Source organism: Pseudorasbora parva, chromosome 9, assembly GCF_024679245.1.
Source record: "Pseudorasbora parva isolate DD20220531a chromosome 9, ASM2467924v1, whole genome shotgun sequence".
Lineage (NCBI taxonomy): Eukaryota > Metazoa > Chordata > Actinopteri > Cypriniformes > Gobionidae > Pseudorasbora > Pseudorasbora parva.
In genome coordinates, this window is record NC_090180.1 from 12993682 (window position 1) to 13008565 (window position 14884).

Genomic DNA, 14884 nt, shown 5'->3' on the forward strand with positions numbered 1-14884 from the left:
TGAAATTCAGAAAAAGAACGTAAAATAACCAAATATATGCCCCAAATAGTTTGTTTGGAAATATATAGAGGAGGAAAAACATGACATCAAGGGCGTCAATTGGGTATGGCAGCTGCCATGCCTTGGCCGCCTGGTCAGATCAACGCAAGTAATGTATTTTTATTGCAGGATTAAGTTATAATACTATGTGTAACATATAATTTATAAAAACAGAGAAGTAAGTAAATTAAAGTGATCTGGGTGCTATATTAGTGTTATCTGAGTTCAGCGGCACTGCCCGTGTGTTTTGCTGTGAATTCTGCTGAAAATAATAACCATTAAACAGAGCGTATATTACTGGTGGTGAAAATCCAGTCAGTATTTCTCAAAAAGATGAACAAGTTTATATTTAGCGCAAGTTTACTAAGATCTGTGCAAGCACAAATCCTCAATGTAAATAAAAGATTCATTGTGCAGTTTTGACAAATTCATTGATTTGAATGTGAGTTTTCACAATTGATGAGTTTGCGCTGAACTGAAGCGATCTTTACTCGCGGCCTAATTTAATTTTCAATTTGATGAAAAGTTTTTGTTTTTAATGAGACTGATTTTTCCTACATACTTCAGGACAAAAATGACAACCATTGATTTTTAATTTGTTATAACAATGATTGTTGGTCACTGTTCTGGTGGCCATAGTGGTATTTATTTAGATTGTAATCAATAATTTTGTTTTTTCATCAAGTGATATGTTTCCTACATGGCAAAACTATAAAGTTTTGAGCTTTGAAGTGCTGGAAAAAGTGCGAAGTAGGCTGTTTGAAAGAGAGTGTCATTACTGGGTTATATGCTACCTTTTGCAACTATAAAAAAAGATAATATATAAAAGATAAATAATAAATGAATAGGCCTATGCTTTCAAAAATGTACTTAGCTCAAGCTCTGCCACTTAAACTTTATAATAACCTGATTATTTAAACAATGACAAGATCATTTCTATTTCTAACAGGACAGAAATAAAGAGCTAATTTTAGTCATTGCTGTTATGGATCGAGAGTTAGCTTACATTAGGTCGACAGCTTGAAGGTCATTTAGATTTTTTAATCTTTGTTAAAAATGTTGAAATGATCAGAAAGGATAGGATGAGTCTTGCGAAAAAAATCAACTATCCACACAAAACATCACAATAGTCATAAAATCCACTGCTAACACTTACTTACTTACGTTTGTGCTGTTGTTGTTCCTTGATTTGTGTACATTTAAAGATGATTTGAGTACATTTTGATCATGTCAAAGGAAAGAGATAGCACCAAGAGTAACATGTAAACTTAGCCATAACTTTATTAGTAAATCCAACATAATACATGTTTTAAACCTTTCAAACATCATACGTTTATTTTCACCATGAGAACTCAGCGTGTTGGATTATTTCTCACACTAAGCCACCTGAACAAAAATACAAGGGAAAAAAATACCAGGACAAACTTAATAACATACAAATATACAAGTGAAAATAATGCAATAAAGAAAATAAGACATCTAAATAATGGGTACAAAATATTTTAATAAAAGTAATAAAAAATACAGTTTCAGAATGTATATTCAGTAAAATTTCTCACACTATCTGGACCATGTTTACAGCTATACAAAATTCACTTGCTAAATGGTGTGAAACAAGCGATAATTTACATTTATTCTGATGAAAACCAGACAACATGAACCGTTAGGTGCATTGAGAAACAGATGAAACAGCTTGTAACAAATGTCTGTTCATTTAAAGAGCAATCTCCTTTACAAAGCACTTACAAAAATGTTTTAAGCAAAAGTTCAACTGTGCTGAAAGTCATCAGCCAAATTCAAAGGAAGCTGATATATCTTGTACAGTGCAAAAATCCTATTCTCAGTGTTTTTGTCTTGTTTTCCAGTAAAAACATCTAAACATCATTAAAACAAGATAAACTTACCTGAGAAGAAAAATGACGCAATATTAAGACTTCTTTTCAGAGAAAATACCTTAGATATACACAAATGTTCAAAAGTTTGGGGTCAGCATCATTAAAGGGAAAGTTCACCCAAAAGTGAAAAGATGATGTTTATCTGCTTACCCCCAGAGCATCCAAGATGTATGTGACTTTGTTTCCTCAATAGAACACAAACGAAGATTTTTAACTCCAACCGTTGCTCGTATAATGTCAATGGGGTGTTTTTCCTACGAGAGTCACTATGAGAGTAAAAAACACAGACATACGAATCCATATTAAACCCTGTGGATCGTGGTGACACATGGATGTCTTAAGACACGAAACGATTGGTTTCTGCGAGAAACTCAACAGTATTTATGGTATTTTTTTACCTCATATCAGACGAATCCCATCCAGTATTCCCAATGCCATTACTTCCACTGAAGAAGGGTAAACTAACCTTGCAATCATAGATATGTGTACATAGATTCCTCATTCAAAAGGTCTGTGCAGGCATGTGAGGATTCTATATATATATAGAGAGAGGATTATTTATATATATATATATATATATATATATATATATATATATATATATATATATATATATATATATATATATATATTAGGGGTTACACCGAATAGTCGAAGATTCGATGCATCAATATGCAGAACCGGATTCAACCACCAATCTCACAGTCAAATCTTCGCAGGTGTTACGAAACGAGGATCATACCATTTTGGAAATATGGGGGTGCTCAATATTAGTGTTATAAAGACAGCGCCGCACCTTTACATTTCCAACACATACACAACGTGGCCTGTCAGTGCCGATTCAGGAAGTTGTTCAAAATCCTGCCGCGCAATTTCAAGGTTTTATATTATTTTTATAATATATTTCCCTCAAATTGTCAATGTACATACTGATTTCAGCCTGTGCTACAATATACACCCATTGTGCAGCTCTTCTGTCAGAAGTCGATTCAAAGTCTATGATCATGCCGGGTTGGGAATACTAGATGAGATTCGTCTGCTATGAGAAAAAAACAAAAAAACATTAATATGGATTCGTATGTGTTTTTTACTCTCATAGTGGCTTTCATTGAAATACACCTCATTGACATGCATTATATGAGTTGAAGTTAAACATCTTTGTGTTCTACTGAAGAAACAAACACACCTACATGTTGGATGCCCTGAGGGTAAGCAGATCAACATCACATTTTTATTTTTGGCCTTATTGGATTTATCCCTTTAATCCAGTCTTCAGTGTCACATGATCCTTCAGAAATCATTCTAATATGATGATTTGCTGCTCAAAGAAACATTTATGATTATTATCACAGTTGAATACAATTTTGTTAATAATACTTTTTTTGTGGAAAATTTGATTATTTAAATTATTTGATGTATAGAAAACTTAAGAACAGCATTCATTCTAAGTAGAAATCTTTTTTAAAATTTCTAAAAGTCTTTACTGTCACTTGCATCCTTGCTGAATCAAAAATATTAAAAGTTCTGTTTGTTAATTTTTGTGGCATCTAGTGGCGAGGTTGCGAATTGCAAACATTCACCGCTCACCCCTCCCTTTCGAAGCATAGAGAAGTGGCTGACACAGTAAAAGATGTCACTTCAGAGACAGCAGAGAGTGACTAGCATTCTGTAAAGCAGTTTGTCATTACTCCAGTCTTCAGTGTCATATGATCCTTCAGAAATCTTTCTAATATGCATTTATGATTATTATCAATGTTGAAACAGCTGTGTACATTTTTACTTTTTAGGATTCTTTGATGAATAGAAAGTTTTAAAAAACTGCATTTATTTGAAATAAAAAGCTTTTGTAACATTGTACTACCATTTAAATGTTTTGGGTGGGTAAGAATTTTGTTTTTTATTTTTTGGGGGGAAGAACTTTAAGAAATGAATACATTTATTTAACAGGGATGCAATAAATCGATCAAGTGACAGTATAGACATTTATAATGTTGCAAAAGCTTTATATTTCAGAAAAATGCTGTTCTTTTGAACGTTCTGTTCATTAAATAATCCTGGAAAAAAAAAGTTTTTAACATTGATAATAACAATAATAATAATAATAATAATAATAATAATAAATGTTTCTTGAGCAGCAAATCGGCATATTAGAATAATTTCTGAAGGATAGTGTGATTCTAAAGACTGGAGTAATGATGCTGAAAATGAAGCTTTGAATCACAGAAATAAATAGAATTTTAAGATATATTAAAATAGAAAAAAGTTATTTTAAATTTTAAAAAAAATCTGTATATTTGTTGTATTTTTGGATCAAATAAATGCAGCCTTTGCAAGCAGAAGATAATTCTTTAAAAACATTAAAAAATCTTACTGTTCTTACTGTAAATCTTACTTACTGTGTATATATATATAAAAATACTTATATTATACAATACATTATATTGCATGTCTTTCAATACATTCTCCGAAATATTACACAGTGTGGACCTTAATTACATAAAAGCAAATCTTACTAACCCCAAACTTTTGATTGGTAGTGCATTTTGTCATTTTCCATTGGCAGACATTTTTAACTGTTTTGTTATAAAATTTTGTCCAGTTTCTAGCAGCTTTCGTCCCTTTTGCAAACTAGTTTTTCCATTGCATGAAAAGAGAAGGAACTGAGTCCAAAATCAGTGCCAACATTCTGCTTGGGAGCACCTGAGGTTCAGAAACAGACAGAGCGATGACTGATCGCAGCGCAGTGAGATGGATATCACGCTGAACGGCAGGCCTCCTGTCACCGCGCAGCCCCTCGAGCGCACCGAGAGAGCACTGCTGCTAAGTGTTATCAGGGCTGAAGAGGAGCAGGCAGGGAGGAAGGCTTCGTGACAGCACCGCGCTCCATCTCGCCCCGGCCAAACTTTGCAGAGTCAGACGGGTGGATGAAATCATCAATTATAGCACAAGGTGAGCTGAAAGCACCGCATAAAGGTCGCCGAGTGGAGGGGAAAAAAACGGCCAGCTCAGGGCTTTTCTCTCTGCGTGCCACTCCTGGGTTTATGGGAGGTCCGGCATAGCACAGAAATGGAGTTTAAATTTTAAACAGGCAGAGAGAGGGGGGCCCCAGGCCCTGTGTGAGGATTTCAGGAGGTGACAGGGTGAGAGGGAGGGAAAGAGTGAGAGAAAAAGATGTCTGGACTGAATGTGGAGCAGCGAGGGACATTCATAACTAATTAAACAGTCAAAGCCGACGGGGCCTCAGATGCATCACGCTGCAGGTCTCAACCGCAGTCCACCGGATCCCATTAGAAGAGGCTGATAATTGCTGTGTTTGTGGTGCTTCGCTCAAGTAAGGATGTATTGTTCACTATTACATTTCTTGTTCAATGCAAAATGTGGTTATCACTGTCACAGCATAGTGAAGATTTCTTCCCGTTGTGGTCACTCTTCTTCCTCCACATAGGTTGAAGGGAACCATCCCACCTGTAATCATACAGCATATGTAAATATTACTTAAGACTAATCAACAACTTAAGTATATCTCTGCCTCTTCCGGTGCCAGTTTGAGAGCTCTTGTGGGTGAGATCTGATAATGACTGACGTGTGGAAGAATCATTAAAAGTCATTCTGTCATCACCTCCGGTTAATCATCTCTCTTGTTAATGCACTCAAGCATATGAAATGAAGAAAAGTAAATTTAAAAAGGCTTGAGGAATGATTCAGGTGTCTTGAAGAGTCAAGATCTGCTATATTGCATAGGAAATGCTGAGATAACCTCTAATTGACATCTCAAATGTCAATCACGTTGTCACACCTTTATATTGCTATGTCATTTGGTTGTGTCCATACCAAAATTTAATTGCTTTCAGAACTGGGGTACGTTTACAAAATGCTTTTAGCTTTAACATGCACTGTAAAAAAAATTCAGGTCTCCAATTGAACATTTTCAAGTGACTGATCACCTCTAAATGTTTCAGTTGGCCAAATTGAAATTCTGTGAATTGATGCAATTTAATTTTGCATCATTTTTTTTTTTTTTTTACAGTGTGTGTACTACCGAAAACAGTTTGGCAGAAATGAGAGAGGGAGGGAGAGATGTGAGAGGATTTTTCAAGCGTGACTTTTTACTGCACCAAGTCGAAGTACTCTCAGAAGTGCTATTCCGCCATACATTATAGTTCTCCTTTTTAATCCGCTTAGACGTTTTATTTTGTGTCACCATTGATCGTTCAACTATTCGTGTAACTGTATTTAAATAGGGAAAATGTGGAGGTGTTTGGTTGCTTCTAACTTGATCTCTCTTTGGTACCATAGTGAATGAACTGGGCTTAGTGGGCTAAGCTAAATGCTATCAGATCGTCACCGCACATCAGAGAGATTAAGTGCACGCAGAGAGGCATGTATCAACTCGTCTTAGTTAAGGGAATAACATAGTTCAATATGAAAAAGCGGTGAAGTATCCCTTTAAGAAATAATTAATCTGAAAAACTTTATATATTTGTGAAAACTGTGATACTTTTTTAGGATTCTTTGATGAATGTTAAGTTTAAAACAACATTTATATGTGACATCATAATTGCTTTTAAGCTGATCAGTGCATCTTGTCTAGTATTCATTTCTTTTCTTTTTTTAAATCTCACTGACCCCAAACTTTTCAACTGTATTGTACATATAAAGTATTAGAAAATAAGAATATTATAATCTATTTTATATAAATGTAGATCTGACTAATATTTTGTGTAACTATAACATCAAGGTTCAATTTTTTAACACAAGTAAACACATTATTTATAACAACATTATTAATGCACAATAATAAGGTTCTGCCTGACAACTCATCAATGTCATCAATATTACGATTCTAAAATATGCTAAATATATAATTCTGTTGTTGTTCTGTAAAACTGCATTTAGCACTCTGACAAACAATTTTTTTGCTGTTGTGTGCCAAGCAGTTCCATTTCGAGCAACCGAGAGCTAATTCGCATGGAAGGGCAAGAGTTCAGTTTCATGATGTGCAAGTTCAGAGAAAAAAAGCTGAAAATATGAAGCACCAGTACTAAAGCAGTTTACAAGAGGATCCGGTGCTTTTAAAGGTGGAGTAAGTGATTTCTAAGAAAAACTGTTGATATTTGAAATTAGCCCAAACATTATTACTCGGCACCCAAAATGCAAAAACATACAATGTCTCTTTATCATAGAGGAAGCGAAGCAAAATAATGCTTCTCTGAAAAATTAAGTGAAGATGACGAATAAACAAAAATGAACATACATTTCACAAGAAAAAAGGAAAGGTTGGTTGTTAGTCAGCATGCCAGCTCCAGACAAACAACGACACTCAACTGTTCTTTTACTATGAGTGTAACAATACATCGATATAGATCGTTACAGCGATCTAATGTCTAACGATGCAACACGTCTAAAATCGATACCTGTAGGCTTTTAATATATATTTAAGAGGCACATTTGTTTAAACACTCTCCACATTTTCACATAATGTCAGATCGGGCCAATGCTGAATCTTTATCAAAGTTTATAATTTGCTCATGGTTAAAGCCTTGGAAAAAGCAGAGTGCACTCATCTCAAACAGCGCACAAACAGACCACTGAACAGAGTCTTCTTTTACTTATTTTTGTGCTTCAGTAGATAAAGGTATATAGCTTCATCTTAACAGAGTTTATTTCTGTTTCTAAATCATCATATTTTCTACCAAGTGTATGTTAGATCACAACACTGGAGAATAGAGTAAGTCAAATTTAAAACTGTTTCCACAATAAACTGCTGCATAGGAGCACTGCACACTGACTCCCAAGCTGTTTCAAGTGGATCATTCGCACACAGAGAGCATTTCATAATAATACTTTATTGCACAATGAAAGAATATTAATAGCCTATCTTGTTCTGTCCTTCTTCTTGAAATAGCTCCACTATGCATTTAAAAAAATGTCTTTCCATTGTGTGTGTGTGTATGTATATATATATATATATATATATATATATATATATATATATATATATATATACACATTTTAGCACAGAAGCCTAAAATACTTTCTTGACTGTTGTCATGTCATAACCTGTCATTAGATTACTGTGTGAATTGAGGATGTCCCAATGAGGGTGCAAGATGTGAAATTTTGAAATAAATGTTTATTTTATATATTTTGGCTGCAGTTGTGAGTTAATAAAAATATAACTGGTCATGTAAAATAGGCACATAATATCATAATATCTAAATATTGATACACATATACATATACCCCTGAATCGAATCGTAACGTATCACAGAACTTTTTTGAGGTATCGGAAAATATCCTGTTGCTGGCTATAATAATCGATATTGTATTGAATTGTGATGATCTTTTACTATAGTTAACATTACATCAACAGCATCTGTTTCTCAAAAACAATGTTTCTCATGTATGGAGCAGAAACAGTGCAACCTCTCCAAAAAAACCTGGAACGCTTTTCTGATATTAAAACGGGTCCTAAAGCTCTTTCCTGATCTTAAACCTTCTTTTTCTCAGTGACATTCCTCTGACCTTAAATTTTCTTATATTCCTCTTTTGTAATGTTTCTCAGCCAGTGGTGGTCCAAGTACACAAATCAAGAATTCAGGTGCGATACTTTGTGTTATTTTATTTTAATGTTGTCATGTTTTTTAACTTAAAATCTACACCGTTGAGATGGTGATATGGTGATATGGACATGCCCACATTCAAGCATTAGAGCTCAAATTTAGTTCATAACCAAACTGACAGTTGTGACCTAAAGATGAGTTTCATTTACAATAATAAATCTGAAAATTCAGTATTTGTAACTTACTTTTCGTGCCGTCAGTTGCACACGCACTGAAGCTCTGAGTATCTCTTCATTCTGAATCTCCACATTGTTTTGGCTCAGTTTGAGTCAGACTTTAACTAGAAAATTCAGTGAACTAGAGACTTACTCTGAATGGATCATTAAATCAGTGAGTTGATAACTCAAGAACAGCTGCAATCGGATCAGTCCAAATCAAGCATTTGCAAAATGAAGCATTCGCTTATTAACAGGTAAATTTGCAAAGAATCAGTTTTTATGAAATGTAATGGGGAAAAAGTACAATATTATGCTTTGGAATGTAGTGATGTAAAAGTTTCTCAAAATAAAAATATTCCAGTAAAGTACAGAAAAATGTATTTAAGTATATTAAAGAGGTGATGAATTGAGAAATCAACTTTCCCTTGAGCTTTTGATATCTAAAAGGTCATGGTAATATAAGATTATCATGTAAGTTTCAGAGCTGAAAACTTCCTTGTTAGTCAAAGAAAAGCTTTTATAGACACCAGGCTCAGAAAACGATCGTGTGCTTCATACTTACGTCATCGCGCGACAAAACATCGCCTCTACAGAATAGTGAGCACGTGTAATTCAGTAGCCCTGCCCACCACCTCATCGGATCATGATAGCCAGCAGCAATAAACACGTCGAAGAAGATATCAAGATATTGTGGAAGAACAATCACTGCATAAGCTTCCTTTCTGTTTTCCGGACGGGCTACCAAAACGGATGCCCGTCAGCAGAAATAATATTCCTTTCTAGATCTGGGTGCGCGCGCACATGTGTATGTGTGTTTGTGCGCGGTTCGCACTTATATCGACCGATCGTGCAGACCATGTGATACAGAAATAATATTCCAATCAATTGCGGGTGGATGAGAAATAAATAATTGTGTTTGTTTGATAAAGACGTTTACGAGCCCTGTGGTTGAAATAATAATTCCGGTTGCCGCTTTCAAAACAATCCCTCGTGTAAACTGAACTGACAGGGGAGCTGAAGCTCATTAAATATGCAAATCTTCTCCAATCCTAGCCGTGGGCGTTTACTTCTAAATCTCCAGTACGGCACGCCCATCAAAACCCAGCATTGTTATTAATTTTTTAATGTAAACAACACACAGTCATTGGTTGACCTCAGACAACAGTATAAAAAATAAATAAAAAGCCAGTTCATGGCACCTTTAAAAAAAAAAAAAAAAGATACTTTATTACTGTCCACCACTGCTCTCAGCCATCTTTCTTTCTAGAGTCTTCAAATCTCCCTTTTGCTCACTCTCTCTCCTTCCTTATCATGAGTGTAAATGCACACTACTGCTGATTGGCAAAGTGTTTTCCACCACCTTCAACAGCGTTTCTCAGAAATCATTTAAAGCACTGCACAATACGTACAATGTGTAGTTTTTCACCACTAGAAGTATACCTATTCAAATCAAATGCTTAGCCTGATGACGCCGAGATTGAGTGCAAAATCTAGGAACATGTGGTCTTCACCTTACAGCCAGTGGAAACAAATCGGGACGGGACTCAGCCAGAAATAATTTTCATGAGATTTTTAAAGCCACACCCCACTAACTTTTCCGTCCGCTAGAGGGCGCCTATTCGAATCAAAGGCTTAGTTTGATGACCCCAAGTTTGAGCGCAGAATCTTGGGACGAGGTCTTCACCTCACAGCCGGTGAAAAATAATCGTGATAGGACTCTGGCAGAAATCATGTTGATGGATGCGGTTATTAACGTTTCTGTAGTATGAAGAAGAGCAGGACTGAGCGTTGTGAAGCTGAGCAAGGCCGCTGGAGCGATTGTTACGTAAAACAGCACTGTTTTATCATATTAGATACATTTGAGTGTTTAAAATTATATTATTACGTTAATCTGCGTTTGCTTCGCGGCTGCTATGAGACACTTGTTGCACACTGCAGTAATTAATAAACGCTAGATGGATTGTGTTGCTAAATGTCATGCAATTTAAAACACGGTATGAAAGAGAAAATGCTGTATTACTGTACAATAATTAGTTTCCTGTCTATAAATGTATCCAAACAGTTGTTCTCTTGTCTAATAAAACATAATATTTTAAAGAGTCTTTGGTGTTTCTATGGTTTCTACAAAATAAAACCAGAAATCGAGGGTAAGGCATGTATGATGTCACTGATAGGCGACGCACGGACACAATCCATGTCCTGGATAAAATTTCTTATTTCTCAGGATTTAAACATTCTTGAAAACACCTGGGATAATGTAAGTACACAAGTCAACAATATATACATCATTGGTCTACATTTGAATCCAAAAATCGTACATATTGTGAATACAAAAAATTGTACATACAAAGGCATTTAAACATTTTTTTCCCCTTACCCGGCCATTGACTTCACCCTTCCACCATCCATTGGTACACTTGATGTATATCTTCACCAGGTCGCCCACCTGTATAGAGAGTTCCCGAGTATCCCTGGAGCTGAAATCATATCGTGCCAGTGCAATGCCAAGCACTCTCGGGGTCAAAACTGAGGGAGATGGGGATGTAAGACAAAAACAGTTGTTAGAAAAAGGACAAGAGTGAGAGACACAAGTGTTTTCACAAGACATGCCAAGTAGGACAACACGTGCGAACATGCAACAAGATGATTAGAGATTTGGAACAAAAACGGGGCACAAATGGCATTGCATTATACTCCGACATTTTCACACACAAAATGTTGATACAGATCCACTCTCTCCACAGCTCTCAGAAAACAAACATACACTACAGAAAGAGCTGAAGCAAACACTGGGAGAAAAGACTGAGATGGCTGGAGGGGGAAATGAATAAGACAGGTGGCTGATAGCTGTACCTGACCAGAAGGGTGAGGGGGAGGGAGGAACAAAACTGTAGCTGGTGGGACTCAAAACGGAAAGCCCACACAGCACTGGAGCTTAGGATCCAAGCCGAAGCAGAGTGAAGAAAATAAGAACACAAAAACCCAGAGATCTTAACGGAGACATTTTCGACAAAACAAACATACACAAGCTGATATAAAGAACCGGCGAATGAACATCCTCCTTTAAATATGCCAGCTTTGAGGAAATCACACTAAAAAATGTTTAGAAAATGTATTCAGTGTTTTAAGATTTGATTAAATATTTATCATGATATTCATTTTACCATAAAAGGGGAAGGAAATGCATTCCACATTTTTGTTAGACCTCAAAAACGAACATAAACATAACTTCACAGAGTAAGTTACTTTTTAATTTAGGCCATGAAATATATTATATATATATATATATTATTTAAATTCTGTTTTCAATTGTATTTTTTCTACATTTTGTTTGATTATTTAATACAAATTTATCATAACAAATGGTGTCCAATGAAATTAATTCATAAACTTAAATGTTTCATATACACTATATTGCCAAACGTTTTGGGACATTTGCCTTTAAATGCACATGAACTTTAATGACATCCCCATTTTTAATGTACATGGTTTTCTATTAAGTTGGCCCACCCTTTGCAGCAACAGCTTGAACTATTCTGGGAAGGCTCCTAAACCTCGTGGAAGGCTTTCCACAAGGTCTAGGAGTGTGTTTATGGGAATTTTTGACCATTCTTCTAGAAGCGCATTTGTGAGGTCAGGCACTGATTTTGAATGAGGCCTGAGTCGCAGTCTCTGCTCTAATTCATCCCAAAGGTGTTCTATCGTGTTGAGGTCAGGACCTCCACAATAAAATCCAATGTCTTTTATGAACCTGTCAGGGAGGAGAGGAAGGGGCCATCCCAAAACTGTTCCCACAAAGTTGGGAGCTAATCAGAAGGCCACACAAAGTTTAGAGTTCTGTAGCTATCCACTGCAGAAAGTTGACGACTTCTGCGCACTGTGCGCCTCAGCATGCGCTGACCCTGCTTTGGGATTTTATGTGTCCTACCACTTTTTAGCTGAGTTGCTGTTGTTCCCAGTTGCTTCTACTTTGTTATAATACCACTAACAGTTGTCCGTGAATATTTGTGAGGAAATTTCACAAATGGACTTATTGCACAGGTGGCAACATATAACGGTGCCACACTTGAATTCACTGAGCTCCTGAGAGCAACCCTTTCTTTCACAAATATGTGTATAAATGTAAATTTAAACATGGATAAACATATATTTTGCCTGTCGGAGTAAGATACCTTTTAATTTAGGGCATGAAATACATTTTCTTTTTTAAAATCAGTTTTTTTTTTTGTATACATTTTTTTAATTAATTTAATAAATTTTTTGTTTGATATATTTTTTCCACAAATAAAGTGTTGCACAACAACTTGTATACTGTATACATTCTTAATAAAAAAAAGTTTTAGTTTTTTATTATTATTAATTTGAGAAGTTATTTGTAGTATAGTAATTTGACTTTTTAGAAACATTTTACAAACTTTTAGTTTGTCACAAAGACCTTTGACAATCACAATTGTTTTTTTAAATGGAACAGTGAAATGCTTGTGATTTAACTTTCATAGCAGCTCTGAATGAAGTTAATGTGGACTGTCCTCAAATAGTGAGATGGCAAATGCTGAAAACGCAAGCAATACAGCCTTTTTAGCAACACAGACCTGATCGTCTAGAAGATATAGGCAGAAAATATCGAAAAATGGCTTTAAAGTTTATTATCGATATTGTGGATTTATTTTTTCAATAAATATGTTTGTTGATTTATTGCCCAGTTCTGCTTTGGGCCCCACTGACATTTATCATACAGACAAAAAACATTGAGACATTTCTCAAAATGACTACTTTCATGTTTCACAGAAGAAAGAATGTCAAAGAGGCTCGGAACGACAAGTGAGTGAGTAAATGATCACAGAAAAGACCAAAATTTTGACTACTTCAGCCATATGGAGTGACTGGGATATTGATAAAAAAAAGGTGTTCTGGTAGCTTTTTGCCAAGTGTGTGCTCCTGGCCCTGTCACTGACGCAGCTGTGATAGCGCTCATACAGAGCGCAAGTCCTGTTACCATCTGAACGCCCATCTGAGCATCCAGGACTTTCTAATATGTAAACTAGCAAATGTCAGATCCACAATATGTTTGCCTTCCTGCTTTGCATCTCCTCTAGGGGGAACGAAGCAGCAGATGATGAGCCAACTACTATTTTCCTGTGACACTGTCACTTGGAAATCAGCAAAAAATCGTGCAGCTAATCACGTTCAATATCTACGCAGAACCGAAACCAATTGCGAATAACTTTTCTCAAATTAGCTTATCAAAGACAGCCATGATATCTCCCTTTGTGTTCATTGTGTTTACCAAACACTCTGCGCCTACAGATGTGTCAGCGCCCACACGCTCGCTGATCTGTTGGCTTATTTGTATGCGTTTTGGTTTGGGGCACATCAGCGAGAGCGCTGTCCCAGGATGCATAAAGGGCCCGGATTTTCTGCTGCGGTTTGTGAAAGGATGCGTTAACAAGAGTGGCAGTTGAGTATAAACACCTCTAATAAGCCGTGGATGCTGAGGAAAAAAGGACAAGTAGAACAGCGAAACCCCCAATTCACAATCCACTATCCTGTTCTTTCTATCAACAGAGCGTTACTCGTTCGCTAAGCCTTTTTCTACGTGACACATCTCTCTCTGTTCAATAAAGCTGACTTTCCATGTCTCCACTAGTTGCCCTTTCATTTCTCAGTGCAGGGTTTTTTTTTCCTGCTCAACTGCGCGAGAGAAAATCAGCCAAGTCCCTACAGGTGAGGGGAAGCTTAGCATCCATCATGGCTTTTTTTCCCTGTAACTCAAAACTAAACTGTCATGTAATGTCAGGGAGATTGCCGGTGCTACTTGAGTCTTGTTTAGCCGAGTCCTCTCTCTCGCCGCGTCGCCTGCAGCAGGAGCTGCAGAGCCAGACACAAACAGCTTTTTTCCTGCTGCCAGGTGCCGAGTGGGTACAGCTCGCTTCACAGCATCGGTCTGTCTCTTTGAGGAGCCATCTTGGGCAATGAGAACTGGAGTACAGCCGTACGTTTTTTTCCCATGAAGGCACACCCAACACATTTTCACCCAACGACCAGCATGTCAAGTGTTCAACATTTATTTTTAATGAAAAGAGTCCGAGAGGTGTCGGGACACATACATAAATCTCCAGCTAAAAATACATCCTGAGCGCAAATGCGCATCCTATGCCGCCTGCCATTA

General features: G+C 36.3%; 1 protein-coding gene across 5 annotated transcripts in view; it reads right to left on the reverse strand.

Moving 5' to 3' along the window:
* Positions 1–2575: 2575 nt before the first annotated feature.
* vav3b (vav 3 guanine nucleotide exchange factor b) overlaps positions 2576–14884 on the reverse strand; it is a 70318-nt gene continuing 58009 nt past the window's right edge. For 2 of the 5 annotated variants that reach the window (XM_067453973.1, XM_067453972.1), the window contains exons 26-28: positions 11569–11649; positions 11093–11241; positions 2576–5399 (exon numbers count right to left, since the gene is read on the reverse strand). In XM_067453973.1, coding sequence (XP_067310074.1) covers positions 5358–5399; positions 11093–11241; positions 11569–11649 — 272 coding nt within the window. In that variant the 3' untranslated portion in view covers positions 2576–5357. The remainder of the gene's footprint in view (positions 5400–11092; positions 11242–11568; positions 11650–14884) is intronic. The other 3 variants (XM_067453976.1, XM_067453975.1, XR_010907827.1) reach the window with 2 other exon arrangements.